Source organism: Falco punctatus (assembly GCF_963210335.1).
Source record: "Falco punctatus genome assembly, chromosome: 13".
NCBI lineage: Eukaryota > Metazoa > Chordata > Aves > Falconiformes > Falconidae > Falco > Falco punctatus.
Genome location: NC_137593.1, coordinates 17,567,158 through 17,587,131, shown reverse-complemented (window position 1 = coordinate 17,587,131; position 19,974 = coordinate 17,567,158). Strand labels below are relative to the sequence as shown.

The 19,974-nt window shown below is 40.0% G+C and overlaps 2 protein-coding genes across 10 annotated transcripts in view; both read right to left on the bottom strand.

Moving 5' to 3' along the window:
* The window catches only part of GK5 (glycerol kinase 5), a 29,730-nt gene extending 19,950 nt beyond the window's left edge, over positions 1-9,780 (bottom strand). For 2 of the 4 annotated variants that reach the window (XR_013931706.1, XM_080409594.1), the window contains exons 1-9: positions 8,976-9,778; positions 7,886-7,979; positions 4,777-4,852; positions 4,256-4,349; positions 3,458-3,589; positions 1,829-1,904; positions 1,094-1,155; positions 928-1,001; positions 536-596 (exon numbers count right to left, since the gene is read on the bottom strand). Coding sequence is in view for 3 of the 4 variants with exons in the window: in XM_080409594.1 (XP_080265720.1) it covers positions 536-596; positions 928-1,001; positions 1,094-1,155; positions 1,829-1,904; positions 3,458-3,589; positions 4,256-4,349; positions 4,777-4,852; positions 7,886-7,979; positions 8,976-9,107 (801 nt within the window). In the remaining variant the exon portion in view is untranslated. Of the gene's footprint in view, positions 1-535; positions 597-927; positions 1,002-1,093; positions 1,156-1,828; positions 1,905-3,457; positions 3,590-4,255; positions 4,350-4,776; positions 4,853-7,885; positions 7,980-8,975 lie in introns of all 4 variants that reach the window. The other 2 variants (XM_080409595.1, XM_080409593.1) reach the window with 2 other exon arrangements.
* A 49-nt stretch (positions 9,781-9,829) lies between these two features.
* The window catches only part of XRN1 (5'-3' exoribonuclease 1), a 42,283-nt gene continuing 32,138 nt past the window's right edge, over positions 9,830-19,974 (bottom strand). For 2 of the 6 annotated variants that reach the window (XM_080409578.1, XM_080409579.1), the window contains exons 42-43: positions 18,864-19,015; positions 15,593-18,667 (exon numbers count right to left, since the gene is read on the bottom strand). In XM_080409578.1, the coding sequence (XP_080265704.1) occupies positions 18,377-18,667; positions 18,864-19,015 (443 nt within the window). In that variant the 3' untranslated portion in view covers positions 15,593-18,376. Of the gene's footprint in view, positions 14,158-15,592; positions 18,668-18,863; positions 19,016-19,974 lie in introns of those variants that run through there. The other 4 variants (XR_013931703.1, XR_013931704.1, XM_080409580.1 and 1 more) reach the window with 4 other exon arrangements.

Sequence of the window (19,974 nt, the reverse complement as noted above, 5' to 3'; positions counted from 1 at the left end):
TGGAAAAAATGTCGCCCAGCTAACATGAATTTTTCCGGCTATTTTTGAAAAATTGTAGACTCAATTTATCTGAAAATTTACTGAGGTGAGAACATTTTATTTGCCATTTATTTTTAGTGAAAAAAAAAAAGAAATAAAAGGTACTCAAGTGGATCTATTAACAAATACTCTTACATTTGTGTAGGGTCTTATTGAAGTCAAACCATAAGGGACCCCATTGCACAACTTCATACAGAACAACTGATTTTAAGCCAGACATATACAAATTACCAGAGCATAACCCAGCTCAGTTAAGTCCTATATTCAGTGCTTAATCTTTTGGTCATCTAACCTTAATGAATCTCAACCTCCAGAAATCCCTTCCCATTCCGTTCTCCTCCTTTCCCTATAAGGTTGTAAACAGAGTTGTTCCAAGAAAAATTAAACAAGCAATTATTTCAACAAGCAAAAATTCAGCAAAAAATTAAATCAAAGCTAGATATAAAGAATATAGGTACAAATACACAGATTTAAGTATGAAAACATTTTTACTCACCACTGCCATTATTGGAATAGGTACCCCAAAAATTTCAGAGTCAGTTGATCCGAAGTTGAAGCTTAAAACACACGTTATGGAGAAACGTCACAACACTAAACTGACCTTTTGTTAAAATGAAATTTACATATATAAGGCCTGGGTGCGCATCAGATACGAAAGGTAATGCTACCAGTTTATTTTAAAGAAATCATTAAAACTACCACTTTAAGAAATATTCATAGTAAAAATAAAGTTTTTCATGTAGTGTTAAAAAAAGTACATCTGCATATAAAAATACTTCCTTTTTTTTGTGTATCCATATATTACTTTGACTATGCAGATAATACGGTATTTTTCTAAAGGCAATTAATTTAACAGTTATAATCTTTTGAATACGCCTTCCTACTTACCTTGTGTCTTTCACTGGTGGAAAAACAGACATTGGAATGGAAAGTAAATTACACAAAGTGGGGTTCCAGCATTTCTGAAATAATACGAAAAAAAAGAGTAAAAATGTCAGCAACTTTCTCAGAAGCACAATGAATAGCAACAACATTTTTTTGGAACAGCACATACCGTAAAGGGTTCAAAAATGCCTGTAGCGCTGGCATTTGAGTAATCCGTAGCATATACAGAACCTGCCATTAAAAAACAGTAACAACAGAGTAAGATTTAGGTATCTGTTTAAGAGTAATTTTAAACATACTTTTTCATTAAACATTTCAGTGGCTCCCATGAAATATAAACCGAGTGTCTATAGGCAAAGTCATAATGATACAATAAGCACATAAACTTTACCTGCTGCTCACTATAACACATATACACTCATTGCCTTATTTTACCCTCATGAAACTGGCCAGAAGAGAGCTGGGACTTTTGACAACACATACCACACTGACTGCATCACTGTCTATAATCTATCCACCTGCTCCGGCATTAGCCCTCAGGACAGAAGCTTTTCATTCTTGCACGTTTGTAACAATTCTTTGGGTTTTTTGCTTTCATAGTACTTCAATCAAGGCCAACTAGTTCTGGTAGTCCTCTTCAGATCTTAAGTGCTGAAAAGGTTGATTACACTGAATAATTATTTCCTTTTCTGGCTATCCTTCCAGACAGGCCCAAAGGAAAATTAATTCAGAATTTATTTTTTTAAAACAGTAAATATATTACAATATTCATCAATTACAAAAAAAAAGCACAAATTGTCAAAAAAGTATTTGAATTCTAGGATATATCAATGAGAGTTATGGACTTCATTACTTAGATGCCAGTATGCTTTATTAGTATTTAAGAGGAAATGTTAACATTCACCTTTAGTTAATCTATACAGTAACCACGTGTCAACTGTTCCAAAGCAGCAGTTATTTTTTTTGGCAGCTTCTTCAGCCTGGGAACAAATAGACATACAAAAAATGGTATTTATAACTGGCTACAATAAAGACAAACATACTTCCTGATTCCTTTTCTCATTTTCTTCATGGTTAATGAAAAAGTCCCCAGGAATTAAATCTCCGATTGCAAATTTTTCTTTTGAAAAGGGCAAGTTGATTATATAAGTGATATTACCCTACAGTTCATGCTCCTAACAGAGAATAAGCACCATTTCTTACAGTTGCTGCTAAGGAAAGTAAAGCAATTAGTCTTCTACTGCAGCAGCAGCAGCACCTTAAGATGAGAAACTATGGCCACAATTATCAACAGTGATGAAGGAGCGGTAAATAAAGAAAACAAGGTCGTGCATAAAACATGAAAATAAAAAATTAACAGAAATAGAAGAAATAAGTGTATTTTAGAGTATGTCCCTGACAACAATAGAAACAGAGCCATTGTTTTCTGGTTTATGATGTCTGTAAAGAATTCAAAATGTTATTTTCCTTGGGATCTTTTTCCCCGTTACAATGGGGTTTTTAAAATTAGGTTTCATCTAATTTCTAACTGACAATGTGTACAACTACAGAACTCATTAAAAGAACATACAAACTAACTCAATCAAAACTTGACTGAATGCATTTTACTCTGTAATTAAGAGCATAATTGCATTAATGAATTTTTGACCTGGGTTTGGCAGTCACACAACTTAAGTATCTGCCTGACAAAGCACAGGAGAACATTTGTCTCACACTGAAAACGCAGCAGCTGCATAACTTTCAGTTCTATAATCCTCCAAATTCACACCTCACATTTTCAACAGGTCCAACCAAATCATGCCAGCAAAAAAATTATACTTGACCTTCTCAATACTTAGTTTTGTGACAGAAAATACCAGACCAAACTCAAAAGATTTCAGGGTTTCTTTACAGAGTAGAAAATGGATGATAACCATTTTCTTCACAAATAAGTTGAAAATTCAACACAGGAAGTAAGATGACTGAAAACGTTTAGGATTAGAGCAAAGAATACAGCAACAAATAGCTCTGGGCTCGTAAATCCATTAGATTATTCCAGCACAATTTATTTTATGTGTATTTTCCAATTTACACCTCAACAAAAAGCAAAATAAACTGCAGTGTTTGACTGTCAGTATGATGTTATTTGTAAAACTGTAAACACTGGAAAAATGCAGACTGAAAAGGTAAGAGTGCCAGCTGAAAATTAATACAATCATAATGCAAAACTAGCATGCAAACAACTTCAAAACAAAGTACAATTGTCTAATTATATCAAGCAAAATAAGGCAATTTGACTATGTTTCTCAAGCACAAAGAAAACTTTTTACTACTACACACTCCCAGAATCAGAGGAAAAACTTGCATAAACATGAATAGATATTTAGGTAGACAGGCTTTGAACATCAACACAGATAAAAGTCTTTCATTCTGGTTCTTCTGAGGAAAAGAATAAGCAAGACAAAACTGAAGAGGTAACAACCAACCTATGTCACCAGCCATTACTATATTACTACGACTTAAGCAAGCTATTATGTTTGCCTGTCTGGCTTACCTCATGTATGTTTTTAAAAACCCATGACAACTTCATAGAAGTTTGTTGTGTTGAAAAAGTAAGAAAACTTGGTGCCAAATATCGATCATTCCCAGTCAAGAAATGAAGCACTGTAAAAATAACATGGATTACCTGTTTCAAAAGAAAACAATTACTTAATTTTTAATCTCTCCCTTTAAAGGTTTCTGATCAATTACCTTTGCAGATGAAAGATGCTGACGTGAGATTAGATTCAGAAAGCTAAAATTCTGTTAGCGAATCCTTACAGAGGATTTCAACAGATAGCTTTCCCATGACAAATACCACAGGAAAGAGCAGCTGCACTAAGCAAGTCTTGACTGACTTCTGCTGCCACACTGCTCTGTATTACAAAGACAGGTCGCCTAAGTGAGCACAATGCATCATGTGGGTGACAGCATTACATACTGTTATTTCAGTGAAAGATCTCCTACAGTAGACAGGCTCAATAATGTTTTAACAGATTAACCAAAATTTAATCATTAATAATGTTTTCATTCACAAAAGAAATCAGTGGAAACCCCAAGAATTCAACTTCATTTTGTGAGCATGCTAGTTAGTTTCCACTTACAGGAAAATTAATTTCAATTTTTCCACTCAGAGCAAATCCTTCTCTTCTAAAGGTATGAAGCACAAGCCATGAGCAGCATAAAATGTACCTTCTACAGATAATCTAAGCAAAGAGTACATTAAAAACCCACAACAAACAAAAACCCCAAAACACTGCCAACCAAGAACTACCTACTTCCAAAAGCAGTATCTGGCTTAGCACAGTTTTACCTTCAGCAGAAGGGACTTATTCCAGGAATTCACAAGTTCAGCACTTCTTAAGTCTTGCCAACTTATGAAATTATGGAAAGGTTTCCCTGTCCTCCTGAAAAAAACAGGATTTGAACATTCCTATTTAAAACTACAGAACATACACTACTCAAAAAATTCAACGTCATGCACCATTTCCAGTCAGGACACTTCGGACTAGGTTTATTCCTAAAATAAGTGCGTATCTTCCTGGTGGATTTCAGGAATTCATCATAGGCACACAGATATTTTGAGTGTGAGGCTTCTCATCAGAACTAAAAATACGTATGTATTCATCCCTTCTATTAAGAAACAAACAAAAAGGACACACGCTTACAAACCATTCTGAATGGTAAGGTGTGGCTGTGCAAACACAAGAGAACACGAGTGACCAACATTTGCTGCTTTCAGGTTGTGACTTGACTGGGTTCAACATTTCTACAGTTTCCTTCTATCCAGCCTATGAACACAAATTCATTTTAAACAATACACAATATACATACTTGTGCCATGTAATGAAAGTTGCTCTCTGCGTTGAGATGCCAAGACCAGCAATTTGCCTCATGTGAGCTCCCGCATCTAAAACCCAAAAACAAATCATACAAAATAAAAAGCATTTATCTGAAGAAACAAACAAAAACACTTCTCCAATGTAACTACAAAACCTATGGAATACTCCGGAAATTAAAATATTAAGAGAAAATAAATCTCTACAGGCTGCTCACCTAAATGGCTAGAACAATGAAATATTTAGAGAACTCTCAGTCAGACAACTGATTCCAATGCAGGTAAATAAACCTGTGTATTTTATAAAAGCAGCTGTGGCACACTGAGCCTTTCCACCTTCTGAAAGGCCTCTTGATACTTTATTTGAACAGTCCCAGAGACATGCAGGCAGGTTATATGTGCCTATTATAATCAATTAAAATGTGCATTTCACATGGATGAGTGCGACAGAAGAAGTACCTTTACAAACTTATGGAAAGAAATTCCATAAAGAAACAAAACTACACTGATTCTGTAAGCAGCAGAAAGATTAATGTCAATATGCCATGATATTTTTGATATAATATGCCACTTTGATAATGAGGTGTCTCACCTTAAATAGCCCTTAAATAATCTTTCAAAATTCAGAACAAATTTGCTTAAACCATGTGCCACTGAATGCAACAAAGCTTGTTTAGAAGTATAAAAAGGTACATTTGGGTATACATCAATTTTCTTGTTAAACCTACCTTCAAATAACTGTTAACAGAACATTTTTTCTAGTACATGTAACTGTAAATAATTAAATATGTTCACAGCTATTTTCAAAGCAGCTCTGGTCAGCTTCCACAGTACCTCCATGCATACCTCCAGAAGCAAAATGATGTGGAAGAACAATATATTAAGAAATTCCACTGAAATTACAGACTACCTATTTTATCCAAAGTACTGTTACTCTGAGGAGCTCTCAATCCCACTACTGGAACAGATCACAGGTTAAGTATGTCCTGCTCATACATGTTCTTAAGGTAACTTTCACGTGCGAAATTACTCATTTGTGTAACCATATAATGGAGACTCTACAACTGACAGCCTTTGAGTGACAATTACAGAAGCGGTTTTACGGGCATGTCTTGCTCTGCCAGCCTCCACACGGGCTTTGGTGACTTCCCTCACACTGGTCCTTGCATTCATTAAGGCAGCGGTATCAAGGCCTTCAATCAGCTGCAATTTAAATGAGTGGTTTCACAAGGCTACCTGCTCCAACTGCCTGCACACGTGCTGCTGCTAGCAGGAGTGTACGGGAGGAGGACCTCTGAGTGGGTGGCTCAGGAACAGCAGTATTTCATTTTCAGTAGCAGCTGGGTCCAAACCGAAGGCAAAGCCATACCAATACTACCACAGCTTGCTATGGATCAGTGGCATGTATTACCCCTCCCCATCTCCACCTGCATGCTCCCACCACCTTCCTTTTGTCAACTATCGTGCTCTCCAGACCCCTACATGAAGTAGAGACAGCTCCCCTTAAAGAGAAGACAAACATGGGTATTTTTCCAGCTAAGCTGCCTCCTGGAAGGGTTGAACCAGTACCAGGCTGAGAGAGAGGGGTGGGACCACGCAGCCAGAAGCAGTTTCCACCTTTTGGGAGTAACGAACTCCATCAGCTCATCCACCCGCACATGGAATCACATGTTTTAGCTCTGCAAGCACTGTCAACTGAAGCGCTCCTATGCCTTCTTCCTGCTTCCAGTCAGTCATTCCTGCCCTGGTACCACACTCTCTCTTGTGCTGGCACAAACATTGGTGAGGCTCTGCTGGCGTAAACAACTGCAGAGTGATCCCACTCAGGAAACCGCTCTGGATTTGAAACAACCCTGTAAAAAGGAGGGCGAGACTCCTTCTTTTGACAGCAGCGTAAGGTTATGCTCACTTACGTTACACAACCACTTCAAAACTACTCGCTAGGAGTGCCCACAGCTTGGCCACCAGAAAAGCTTCCCCTTTTAAAAATAGCTGAAAAATACTGTTTGCCGATTTGCCCCACAGAATGGGCGTGAAGGAGGCCAGTAAGGACTTCAGGTTCTTGTGACAGAAGAGCTGTGGCTGCTGAGAAAACAGACAAGAGCCCAAAATAATCAGCTGCAGCATACACCTGGTAAAATGGTTACTTTTCCCGTTCCCTAGGCTGCCTTCCAAAGGGAGAGACAAGCAGTTTTGCCTTGAGCCAGAACACTACTTGGAGGCCAAACTCCAATTGGGGCTGAACAGGAGGAACTTTAGGCACTGAATGAAAGGGTATGATGCACACACATGTGACAAGCAGGCTGAGGCACTGTGAGAAGGCGAGCTGGGGTACAGTTGACAGGTCCACAGCATCAGCGTGGCACAGAAGGAGATACGTGCTGGATTGCAGAATGCTGGAGCTGGTGTGGTGGGAAAGCTGTGGGAGTTGCAGAGAGTAAGCGCACAGTTAAGAGTGGCATCCAAAAATGGGGGGGGGGGAAGAAAAACCCATCAGAAGTTTGACAGAAGATAGAGTGGTGCATTATTTAGTGCATGGAGTACTAAAAAAAATTAGGTTAAAGTACAAATAAAACAGAACAATAACACAGAAATTGCACAGTAAGAACTGTTTGTAGTTTGAACAGGAAAAGTAGGAATATCAGGTTACGATCGAGAGAGCACAACTACACAACATCCTGCTTTCACTCTCTTGTCCGCACATTGACACAGGCTGGGCAGTTGCGGAACAATGGGGAATAGGAAGAAGAAACAAGCTCACCCTCTGTTTGTACACAGAGGCATCTGGAGGAAGGAACAAAGATGCCAGGGAGGAATACGTATACAGAACGCTGGAGCAGCAAGGTGCCGTCACTGACATGTAAACAGAGTATGCACACTGCTGCTGGTCCTGCTTCAATCCTAATCTAGCCCCACTACAAGGAAAAAAAGTATTTCAAGCTTCCTATTCTACATAACAATTGAACAGGCCTTAAAACATGTTGTAGACCTGTACCCAGTGATGAATTTTAAGTACTTTTTAAAAAGAAATAATTTTATTATCTAGTTAACTTAATTTACTAACTTTGAAGAATAATTAACTTCTCAAACTTTATAAACCATTACCTTGTACAGCCTCTTTTATCACACCAACAAACTGACTCCACAGCACTTCAGGATCTAATTCAACCCGACCAGGACAAGGATAAAGCGATTCCACCTGTTCACAGAAGACACACAGTGGATTTGCAACCCTTAGTTCACAGAAAGTGGCAACCTCATGAAAGTTTGCATCAATACATTTGGGTTTGGTTTTGTTTTTTTTTTCTTTTCCTAATTTTCTGAATCTACTGCAAGAGGAGAAAGAACCGGGTTTGGCACCGTTAAAGCACGGCTAAATCTGGTGGGCGATCTCCAGACCACCTCCTCCAGGAATAACGCTGCCCAAACCCCCCGGAACCGGGGAGCCCATACACCCCTTCTAAGGCTGCAAACTGGAAACCTGGTTTCGCGGAGAACCTTCTGGCTCTGCGGCTGGCCTGGGACGTCAATGCCTCCGTGACGGTGGCCAGGAGCTGCCCGCCGGGGCGTGGGGAGCAGCCCCGGCGCCACCGAGCACATCCCCGCCCGCCCCTGCGACTCCCTCCTGCTCCTCCCGCTTCCCCTCGCCGCGATCTTGTCATTGCGATAGGCGGCAACGGAACAGCAGATACCGGCGACGTGCTCGATCCCCAGAGCGCGGACCGTGCCAGCCCAACGCAGCCGGGAATTCCCGTTCCCAAGCGAACACCCTCGTAATTAGCACCGTTACGCAACGGCCCGCGCGCGCTGGCACCGCCGCCCGGCCGCAGCGGAGCGGTCGGTAGGCGGGAGGGGGCGCCGCGAGCGCACCGGTGGCATCCCCGCGGGGCTCCCGGCCGGGCCGGGGGTCCCCTTACCCCCGCGCCGCTCCGAGGGCCCCGGAGAACCGTCCCCACCCGCCCCGGCGGGCAAAGCCCAGCGGGGTGCGCGCCCGCCGCCGCCCCCACGCCCCGCCTGGGCGCCCCGGGCCCCCGCGCTGCCCGAGGGACGCGGAGCCGCGGGCTACAGCGCCCGCCTCCGGCACCGGCCGCCCGCCCCGGGCTCGCCTCAGGCGGAGTCTCGCCGCTCCCACGGGGGAGGGCGGCCCGCTGAGGGGGAGGAGGGAGGGCGCGACGCCGTCCCGCCGCGGATTCACCTTCCTGTAGCTGGAGCCTCTGACCGCGGCCGCCCGGTCATAGACGTGGCACTTCACCACCGTGCTGCCCACGTCCACCCCCAGCACGTACCGCGCCGGGGCGGCGCCGCTCTCCGGCTGCCCGCACGGCATCGCCGGCCGCGGCCCGGCCCGCAGCGATCGCCGAGTGCGGCCGGGCGGCCGCCGCCCGCCAGAAATCCGCCGGCCCGCCGCGGGGCGGGCGCCCGGCCGGCCTATGGGCGCGGGCAGCGGCGGCGGCGGGGCGGCAGGTGGCGGGGGGCGTGCCCGGGGGCGGGCTCGGCAGGGCCGCGGCCTGGCGGCGCCGCGGGAGCAACGGGCCGGGCTCTGGCGCAGCTGCTGCCTCTGGCGGGGCCGGCGGCACCTGCGCGCCCGCTCCCGCCCGGCGGCGACGGCGCCTTCCCAGCGCGGGCGGGCGCTCGGCGAGCCCTCAGGCGGGGCCGGCACAGCGCACGGAGCCCCGGGCGCGGTCGCCACACACGAACCGACTGCGAGGCTTCCCTGCTTCGTGCCGGTGCTACCGACGGCAGCTGCCCCGCACCGACCGGGTGAGCCGGCGGCGGGCGTGTGGCCCTGGCACAGCAGGTGTGGTCGTGCAAAGCCGTCATCGGCTGCAACCGTCCGCCCGCAGCAACCCCCTGTGCCACCGCCAGCCTTCAGGTGTGTGCAGCTCGTGTTGGGACAGCGACAGGGACTGCCCGCCGACAGGGTGGTGGTGGCTTTTAAACAGGAAAAACCAGAAATACTCTCGGTTAAGCAGCAAGTTTGAGGGTGCTCAACCCCAAAACAGCAGCACTAGAGTTTAGCTTTAACCGCAATTGAATTAGAAAAATTAGTCAATTAGCTTAACTCGTTTAATCACAGCAGGAAAAAAGCAAACCCAAAAAATACATCAAAAATATTTTCCCCTTGCACTTGTTTGGCCCGATACAAAAAGGTGCACAATGAACGACAAAAGGATATTCTATGGGATAACAGTCGTTTGTTACTGGATCTTTAAACCAGGAATATTAACGACAGTGAAAGGCACATTAAGGAAACCACCTCACCCAGGCAGTTGCAGAGGTCTTGGGGATCTGAAGGCATATGAAAGAGAAAGCCAAGGAATGGCTGCTTCACCTCTCCTCCCTAATGAACAAGTAATTAAAAAGCCATCATAACTTTGACTTCTATATTCTCTTTGACTATAACTTGACAAGCTGTAATCTCTTGACATACAGCTAATAGATGGTATCAAGTACTTCATTTCTGATTTAGACAGTTTCTTTTTTTTTTCAAACTAATTATTCTGTTGGTTTTGGTAAATAATTATTTAGAACTCCTGAAGAAAGTTCCCTAAAAAAGATTCAACATGTGTAACTGGTATAAAAGGCTGAAACCTCTCCAAACATTCAAAAACTAGGAAGCATTAAGTAACATTGGGAAAACTCATCTAGACATCCTTCATGTTTTTACAGTATCAACACAAGTGGGGCCTATCTCACTGCAGGATGAAACAAAACTTCAAGAAGAAAACAGAGGTGCACATTAGTTTTCTTTTACAAGCTCTTAATGTAACAAACAAATACCCCTCCGATTCACTGTATGGCATGGAAGTGACCATAGGTCGATTTCTTCATGCAAATCTTAAACACTGTTTAATATGTTAAGGAGAACTTCAATGCATCTCAAAGAGTAACACCATATATATATGTTGGAAAAAAAGATAACATGAACCAACTTGCGGAGCTGCAGTCCATATGTAATCTCAGTTATATAGCATGTATTAGAATTACTCAATTTATAAGAGGCTTATGAAATACAAGTTTTATCATTGTTCTGTTTGCAACACGAAAAAAAACAAAGCAATAAAGGAGGAGACAGGTTTTCAGACATGCATAGCTTGTCCATACATGACTTATTTGGCATTAGTTTACATTATTTTTTCATAAATAATATCATTCCCACACACTCTTTGTCTATCCAAAACCTCTATCACCCTCAGGAAAAATCTTATCACCAACATAAGTAAAAGCCCCACGTTGATCTTACACAGACAAGAAACATTCAGTTTGAAGTGAAGATGTGTGGACGTCCGTCTCTTACACTGCACTGCAATTCTGAGAACAAGCCTGCATAACCTCTGCCACCGCCCTACTGCTCCTGTTTGAGTGAGAGCGTGCAGGTGCCATTTCACTGTTCAGAAGGCAAAGAATTCACACACCTGGGGTCACATACCTATCACCGCAGCAGCTGTGTCCCGTACTTCTGCATCTTTTCTGCTGAAATCCTCACTTTCTTTGGTGTCTGGAAAGTATGACTGGACTTACCTTTTACTGGAATTACCAAACCAAATGAATGAGTGGAGGCACTCCAGGGACCTGTCCAGTGCTGTAGCAAAGGAAAGAGTTATTAAGTAAAACCAACCAAAAGGCAGAACATCAGGGATGAGATCCTCCATTGCTGGCAGCGATGGCAAAACCCTTGCCATGAGTAATTTATATTGAATATCTGTAAGCAATGCCATCATGCTCAGCATGTTTCAGTCAGCAACAAGTACATTTTAGAGGATGATGCCAAGCAAGAGGGATTTTTGCCTCAGTTACGCAGGTTAAAACAGGCCTTGAGAGATGGGAGTGCTACAGATCCAGCAGACCTAATTTCTAGAAAGAAAACATGATGCTGACATTTTCTAGGACTATTTATGTCCAAATTACTGGTTAAACTGTATTTTGAATACGTAACTTATTTTTCCTTTTAAATAAAGGTGTTCTCAGGTGCATTTCTGTTGTGCGACTGATCCATAGGAGACTCTTCTACTCACCCCAGGCTTTCACTATGAATCGAACTTGTTACTAGCAGTGCTTACACGATTCTAGTTACTGGAATCTGGGAGAGCAAGACCCAAAACGTGTAATGCATGATTTTGTCTTTAACTCCCTTTCCTTAGCAGTATTTTGTCAAGATGCATCTACCCTTCTACTGCCTCATCAAACTCTTATTTACCGTTTTACCCACCCTCCTTAGCTCTGCTATTTTAACAAATTTTAATATTACGAAAGCACTGGCCTCAGGGACCTTACTCAGTTTACATTTAAATAAGAACGAACCCACTAATTCCTATTGCTCCATTGATTGGTGCAGCCCCCAACCAGCTTTCATTAAGCCTTGCTTGGAAACTTAATGTGACAGCCCAAAATGAAAGCAATGACCTTTTGGCAAGCTTTGCTGCAATAATTTACCATATGACCATTCTCAGCAGCTCCTCCTGTACTCCTGCCAGAATTTACCACTCTCCTTGAAGCCAACCGACAGAACCACATACAATGACATCAGTTAATCTAGCATGTTAGCTTCGTAGGCGATTTGAGTTCTAGGCAACGATGGGATGTTTCACAAGCGGTTCCACTCTTGCTAAATCATCCCGCCCTCACACTGCGAACTGTTGTACCAACACAGCTGTTCTGGTGGCTCCACGGCGAACTACCAGGCTGAAAAATAACATGGGGGAAAGAGTTTCAATCAGATTAATTCCTTGATATGGTTCATAATGCGGCAATACAGTTTGGCACGAGCCAGTGGGATCAAAAAAGAGACTGGTTAAGCCAGCACACCAAAACTGTGCCCACATACATGAGGTTTTGCATTGTGCTGAGGCACAATGTGCCCTTCTGCCAGCTCTGCAACAGAAGTAACCTTAGACAGAGAATGAGGTAGACATTAGGACAATTGAGTTTTAAGCTAAGAATTTATCTACCAAAGCAAGTGAAGTGAAAACTGGTGTGCTTATTCTGCTACTGTTTCACTATTTGTCCATGCTTTTAACCCATCCTAAGTAATATCTATATTTGGAGAAGTGCAATGAGTATATATAAGTTCTCCCTCGTTCTCTAGATGCCATGCACGGAATTATGATGTGGACTAAAATTGACAGAACTATGAACAGCTTTAAGAAAATAAGGAGACTGAGTCCTATATCTGTATATAAATATATGTGTGTGCGTATACACGTGATGAATAGTCATTTGTACCTAGAAAATCCAGGGCTGAACAGCTCTCTAAAAGAACATTGGTTTCAAAGTCTGGAAATTCACAGGAAAAAAATCTAAAACTAAAGAGAGGAAAATGGCCATCGATGAAGCTTAAGTAGAAGAAGAAGAGAATGGATATACTAGAGGCTAAAGGGAATAAAAAGCACTTAAGAACTATTGTTTCAGTAAGATCTAGCCACTTAAAAAGTAAATTAAAAAATAAAAAGAATTAAAAAAGAAAGCAAGGGGAAGGAAAAGGGAAATATTTAAACACAGAAAAAACTAGAAGAATGAACCATCTCAATATGGGCTCATTAAACTCAGAGATTCCAGCAGCCTACACTGCTCTCCATCTACCCTACTGATTTACATGTCATTGACTGACAAAGCATTTCAACTGTTTCAAAAAAACACATACTGGAAGAAACATCAGGAGGCTAATAGTAAACATCATAATCTATCCCCAAATAGTGCTAAATCTAAAACATGCATAGGTTACTCTGAAACAGATCACTTTCAGTGGAATCACAGTTCTTGCTTCACACCATACCCTCAACACCCTCAAAGTTGCTGCCTTTCAATTTTGTTGCTACTGTTAATTGCAAAGACATTACATTTTGGCTTTTGATTGCCAGCCTTGGCCTTTCTTGCAATTCCACAAAATACAGGACTAAATGTGATTATAGACTTTCATACAGCAATGCTGATGCAGTAACACTGACCAAGTTTTACCAGAAAAATAATAAGGTTGATGAAAAATGCTTTCTTTCTCCTTTAAAATAACAGGAATCAGCTTTACTGTTCACACTTAATGGCACTGTGACTCCTTCTGTTCTCTTTGATTTATATTCTCTTTCAAAGGAGAAATGAAACTGGAAATTTTTAATTTACAGAAAAATAAGAGTAAACACCCCACCAAAAACTGGCAGCAATAAGGAACTACTGTTGGAACCATGAATTCTTTTGTTAATAAACAACAGCTACTTACCTCATGATATTCAATTCTTCGTAATATTTATCAATTACAGTCTCAAAATTCACGGATCCTCATGCACCTGAATTTGGATTCTTTTGGACGAGTGTGTATTCAGACTGCCCTTATGCCCTTGGTGTCACTGTGTCCCCTTTCCAGAGGTAGAAAGAGAAGAACATAACTGTCTCTCAGTAGTAAGGAAGGCTGATTACGGAATACATATGGAGATCACATCTCAAATAATATAAAAAAAAATTAAATCCCTTACTGTAATTAACCATTGCTTCTTTGGGATTCCTCACTCTCAGGGGTCATCTATATAGTAGTTCAAACGAACAAAATTGAACAGAAGTCACTTAATTTTTGAATGGGAGTATCCATGTGATATTTATTATGCGCAACCTGATATATTTTGAAGTTATCCCTTTACTTTGTTTTAATTTTCTTTAGTGCTATATATTGAGATGGGAAAAGTAACAAGGCAGAACTTGCCATGCAGGATATCTGCAGTACTTAAAAAGTCCATTGGCTAATATTTTGAAGAAAGTTTATGAAATGCAAGATTATATCTTCCTGTATATACTGACCAGACTGTTGTATACAAAATATTGTTACACAAAGTTGCAGCAGCTGGTCATGTTAAGAGTGCACTCCATCCTTTATGCTAGTTGCTTTAAACAAGCTAATAATCAACAAGAAAGAAAGTAATATCTTTCTACATGAATAGCTGGTGCTGCTGTTAGCTAAAGACAGATCCTAACAAAGTTCAGAACACACAAGCGAAGACAGTAATAATTAACTGGCTTGTCTACAGTGTTGATTACAGTTTAAAAAGGAACAACAGAGTTTGAACATAATCTTAGAGATAACTGGTCAAAGCGAACAAAACTCAGCACATGGTATATACACAATATAAAGGTGAAGAAGTTTGCTCTCTCTAAAATAAGAGTAAAGTCTAGTAACATTAATTTGGCAATTCTGAACTTTAAAAACCTGCTATTATTGGGGAAAAGGAAGTCTAAGTATGAAACATAACTTGCCATTTCTCTCTTAAAGAAACTCAAACCCATTGCCCTGGTTTTAGTGCAGCCTGTCACTATGCTTCAATCAGAAGCCTTGTTACAAATGAGGTAACTATTCTTACTCTACTTGAGCAAAAATCCCAGCACCACGTTTTGCTCTAGGTGCAGAAAAATGGTGTCAAATATTTCCAGGTACCCATGGCTCCTCCTGTTTTTCAGCTGGTTTTGCACCTTGTTAAGAAGCACTAGGACTGAACTTGCTGGAAAGCAATCTTACTGAGAAGCAATCTTACTAAATTTTCTATAGTTTTGGTGGAGTTTTATTATTATTATTGTAATGGGCGACAGAGGCCAAAGAAATTTTGCAAGATTGGTATCTAGTTAAATGCTTTTTAACACCCTTTTAAACAAACTTCTTATCTTTAACTTAGTAGTAGTTGAAAGGCATCAAGAAACAGCTCAGAGGTGGGCAGTTGCTGCTTCCGAGAATCACAGGAACTGAGCTTCATGAGATCTAATTTATATCTTAAAATTTTGGTTTGGAGCATACAGAAGTTTCCATAGAATATTTGGAAATAAAACAGTGAAAATAAGTAATGTTTCTTGTTTCAATATTTAATCCAAGCAGACACAGACACAATTTATAAAATTATTCTATTGCATTAAATTTTTATATAGCATTTAACTTTTATGAATGTTTTCCTTCAGTGTATCATATATTCATATTTTAAAATATCTTTGCACAGTCCTTTGTGCAACTACATGCTAAAAATCTGCAAATGCACACTTAACACTAAACAGCACAAAAAATACATTCTGTATCCATTCATATGCAAATTTAAAACATTTCACTTGGCAGATAAACAATGAAAAGTTATTTTTAAAAAAATCAGAAACTACAAAAATGCGCACATAAAAGTCTTCCCTTTTGGATTTTTAGTAAAATACTGCTCTGTATAAGATCTAATGAAAAACTCCAGTGCTTACAAAATACTTTATATCTATGAGAAAAACAAATGCTTAAATTTATATCTGTATGAATTAAACATAATCACCTTGTTAAAATATAAAACTGAAATCACAGGGGACATGGCATAGGTCAATGCAGATGTCACATCTACCAGGACATGTAAAACTGTAATTAACTGGGCACCAGGCAGTCAGTATCATAGAATATAGAAACTAAAAACCCAGGACTAACACAATATGCAGCAGCTACAGAATAAAGTGTTTAACCAGCTATATATATAGCAATTCTACTTGAAGAGGGAGAGGAAGCCTTAGGCTGAAGTAATTAATAATAAAAATTGCTGTGTTGACTGGTGTTAAAAGTATAGTGTCCTTCATACTTTGTTTTTAAAAATCTGCATACATTGGCTATCCAGATATGTCAAAATTCTGTGATGCAAGAATCAAATGTAGTCTCATCTCCATCACAGGAATTTCTAAACTAATTTTTTCTGATGATCAGATAATTCATCTAGGATTATGGGGAACTAACATCTGTCTCTTGTAACTAAATTTCACATAAACACTTCTAAAATACTGGCAGGTCGGCATCATGTCAGTTTTGTGTTACTAATGACAACAAATCATCAAAAAATACAACTTTTCTTTTCACAGAATATGGCTTCAAACCCTCTTGAGACCAGATGGCTATATAAAGAGAACAACGTCAATGTATATTAAGACCGTATATAGACTATTTTACAAGGTTTGTGATGCTAAGTAAACTGAAATAGAATTTCTTAACCTTGTTTTTACCTCTGTGACTCTTTATAGGGTTTGCTACTATTCTATGAATACTGCTGAGGCAACAACTGTTTTGGATACATCAATAGGAAAAAATGCTGTAACATAGTGACAATGTGAAACTTGGTACTACACCAAGAAATGGAGGAAAAGAACAAGGTAGGGGAACTGAAAGAAGGCCTACAGACTTGCAGATCCAATGTGAAACCTCGTGTTAGAGGCAACAGAATGAATCACTAAAGTATGCTTTATTACTAAGCTTCCTGGGCCTTAGAGGAAAAAGATTTTTTCTGGAACAAATTAGAATAAAGAAGAAAAATGAAAGCTAATCAATGTCAGTAAACAGTACCAACAGAAGCTTCAAATTTTCTCTTCGACTGAAGATTTCGTGTTAAGAATGGTACGTGTGGGTTCAAAATAGTTACAGGGACCGTTCAGCCACCTTCTTTTTCCTAAATGAACTAAGAATGATGGAGTTACTTCTTTTACAATATAGCTCCCTCCTAAAATACAAGTCAACCTTTTGTCTCTATATTCTTATGGAACCAACAGTAACAGTTTCTGATAATTCAATTTTGCTACACATAACTTCTATCACCAAACTAAAAAGTAAATATTAAAAGTCACTAGCGATAAAAAATAATCTAACATAGAGAATGTTTCAGGGCGCAAACTACTACTAGAGGGAGAAATGGACTCTAAGTAAACATAACTTTGACAAGCATACTACACAAATAGGTATCTTTAAACTCTGGCCATTTTTATAATTTAGAAAAAAATAATCAGAATGTCACTAGCATTTTAGGAGGCTATGCAGATCCATAGCAGATATCGATGTTATTTTATCATCAGAAAACAACAAATTTAGAATGCTGCTAGATAAAAAAATTTAAACTTAAAGTACCAAAGAGGTCTTTACTTTGCAATTTTTTTTTTTAATTAAATACATTCTATAAATTAATCTCCTGGAACAGATTCTGCATCAGCAACCTCTTTTTGCCACTCTAATACTAGAGATACAATAATACCTACATATTGAAAGTTGTAAAGTTGCTGCCCTCTGGTATAAAATCTAGCAGTTCATAATTAAAGTGAATTTGGCAGTTCCACTGTAGTTAGGTTTTAGTCATGCTGATTCAACTCAGGCCCTGGAGAGTCAACATAAAAGTTGCGTGTAAATTATTTTTCCTTTCTGTCTTACTACACTATTTAAAAATAAGCTAGAATAACAAAATGTCATACTAAGCAACATTAGATGCCCAACTTATTACTGCTCCATATCCCTCCCCAAAAGCACGGCAATTCTGAGTTAAGGTTGCCACTGTTATTGCTGCTTACCCAGTATAGTCTGTAAGCCACTGTTTAGAAACCTAGGCACAATGGATGGCATGGTAATCTTAACTCAGCATTTCCTGGCTTTTGCTAGTTTAAGTCAAAATAATTAAGTTTTAACATAATTTTTATAGTTTTCACAACCACCTGAAAATCACAGCAAATAAGATGTATTTCATTGCATACTATACTTAAAGTGGCTGGTCTTTTTAATAGAGCTTTCTGATTTTTTTAAATGATAGAACACAACAGTGGGGGGAAGAGTTAAAGATAAAATACACCTAGCTGCCATATTTATTCTGAAGATTTTGGTGCGCCAAAATTGACAGCCAGCTTTCTTGGCTTTCGCTTGCTGGAAGTGTTTGGTGTTGATTTGTTATGAGGAACAGTTGGAGTAGCCACATTGTCTTGAAATGAAACAGTGGATTGAGCAGCTGGAGGAGGTTTTAAAGGAGCTGAAGAACTATCTTGCTGAATGTGGTCAGAAGACACTGGCTGTTCATTCTTTAGTGGTGCAGCTTGAGGGGAACTCTGAAACTCCTTGAGCTCAAAGTTTTTCTTGTTAGCAGCCCTTTTTTTAGTTACCTTTAAATTAAATAAATATTATTTAACAGAATGCATTCTCAAAAAACTGCAAATATTCCACTTTTAGAAAACATGCACACAATTTTTTACAATAATTTTCTAATACTAAATAGTGCTTCACAGTGGGGATTGTTGTTGCAAATGTAGGCACATTTTTTACAAAAATAAAGTATTAAGACAAACCTGCCAATCTTACCTGCAGAGGTATAAACTGGTGGTGAGAACCAACTGGTATAGTTCCTGCAAGAGACACATTTCCTGGATAGGACCCAGGATAGTAATGTTTAGGCACTGGATTTCCCCAGGACACTGGACCAAACATGTGAGATGATGGAGGCATTATATTAGCTGTGAAAATAAGTAACTTTTAGTTCTCTTTCCTCAAAAAGAAGATACCAACTCCCCAAGACCCCAAAAGTACCCCAACTACATTTGCCTGCATGTTGTTTCTCTTTCCAATAAAGCTTCATATTCTTCCTGTTTTATTTTAATAGATAAGTATTTATTACCTAAAAAATCCCAAACAGTTCTGCTTTTACAGAACTATACCTAGAAAACAGCACAGCTAAGAGCACCAGGTCACGGCATCTGCATTTCAGAGTGCACATAACTTGGGATCTTTGCACCCATAGCTGAGTGAATCGTGTTAGTAGAAGGTTGCAAGTTTAGGTCACATCCTTTTGAAACAAATCAACAATACAGAAACCCTGGGGAAAGAGATGTAGCAGCTGCTGTATAGGTTAGTAGGATGCTACAATGGTGCTGGCTCATTGATTAGTAGCTCTGAATGTGAGCTTTAGTAGAATACAAAATTGACAGGGCCCAGAAACGCCACCGGGATTTTTAGCAATTTTTTGGGAGGGTTCCTTAATGTGCTAATGTTTGGGAGTGTAGAACAGGACTGTGATGCATCACTTCAGTGAAAGTTGGTTATAAACAAACACACACGCTAACGCATGGATAAGCATTAACTATACAGGGTGGGGAAAAAAAAATCCATGCAGAAAATCAAGAAAAAGATTTCTTATGAATTCTGGATTGGAACTATCAGCTTTGATCTAATTATTATTGTTTTGAAGGCGAAAGAACCCCAACACAAAAAAACAACGATGAATGGACAAATATATTACTGAGGAAAAGAAATAAATTGGGAAAGACATGATTCTCTGAAATGAATTAATTTGCATATCGATGAGAAGAGATTCATGAACTGCTTTCAAAGCAGTTCAGACATAAATCTACATACATGAAGACCAAAAACGGCTTTCTGGAAGGCATGCATTTTCATATAAAGAACTATTACAATT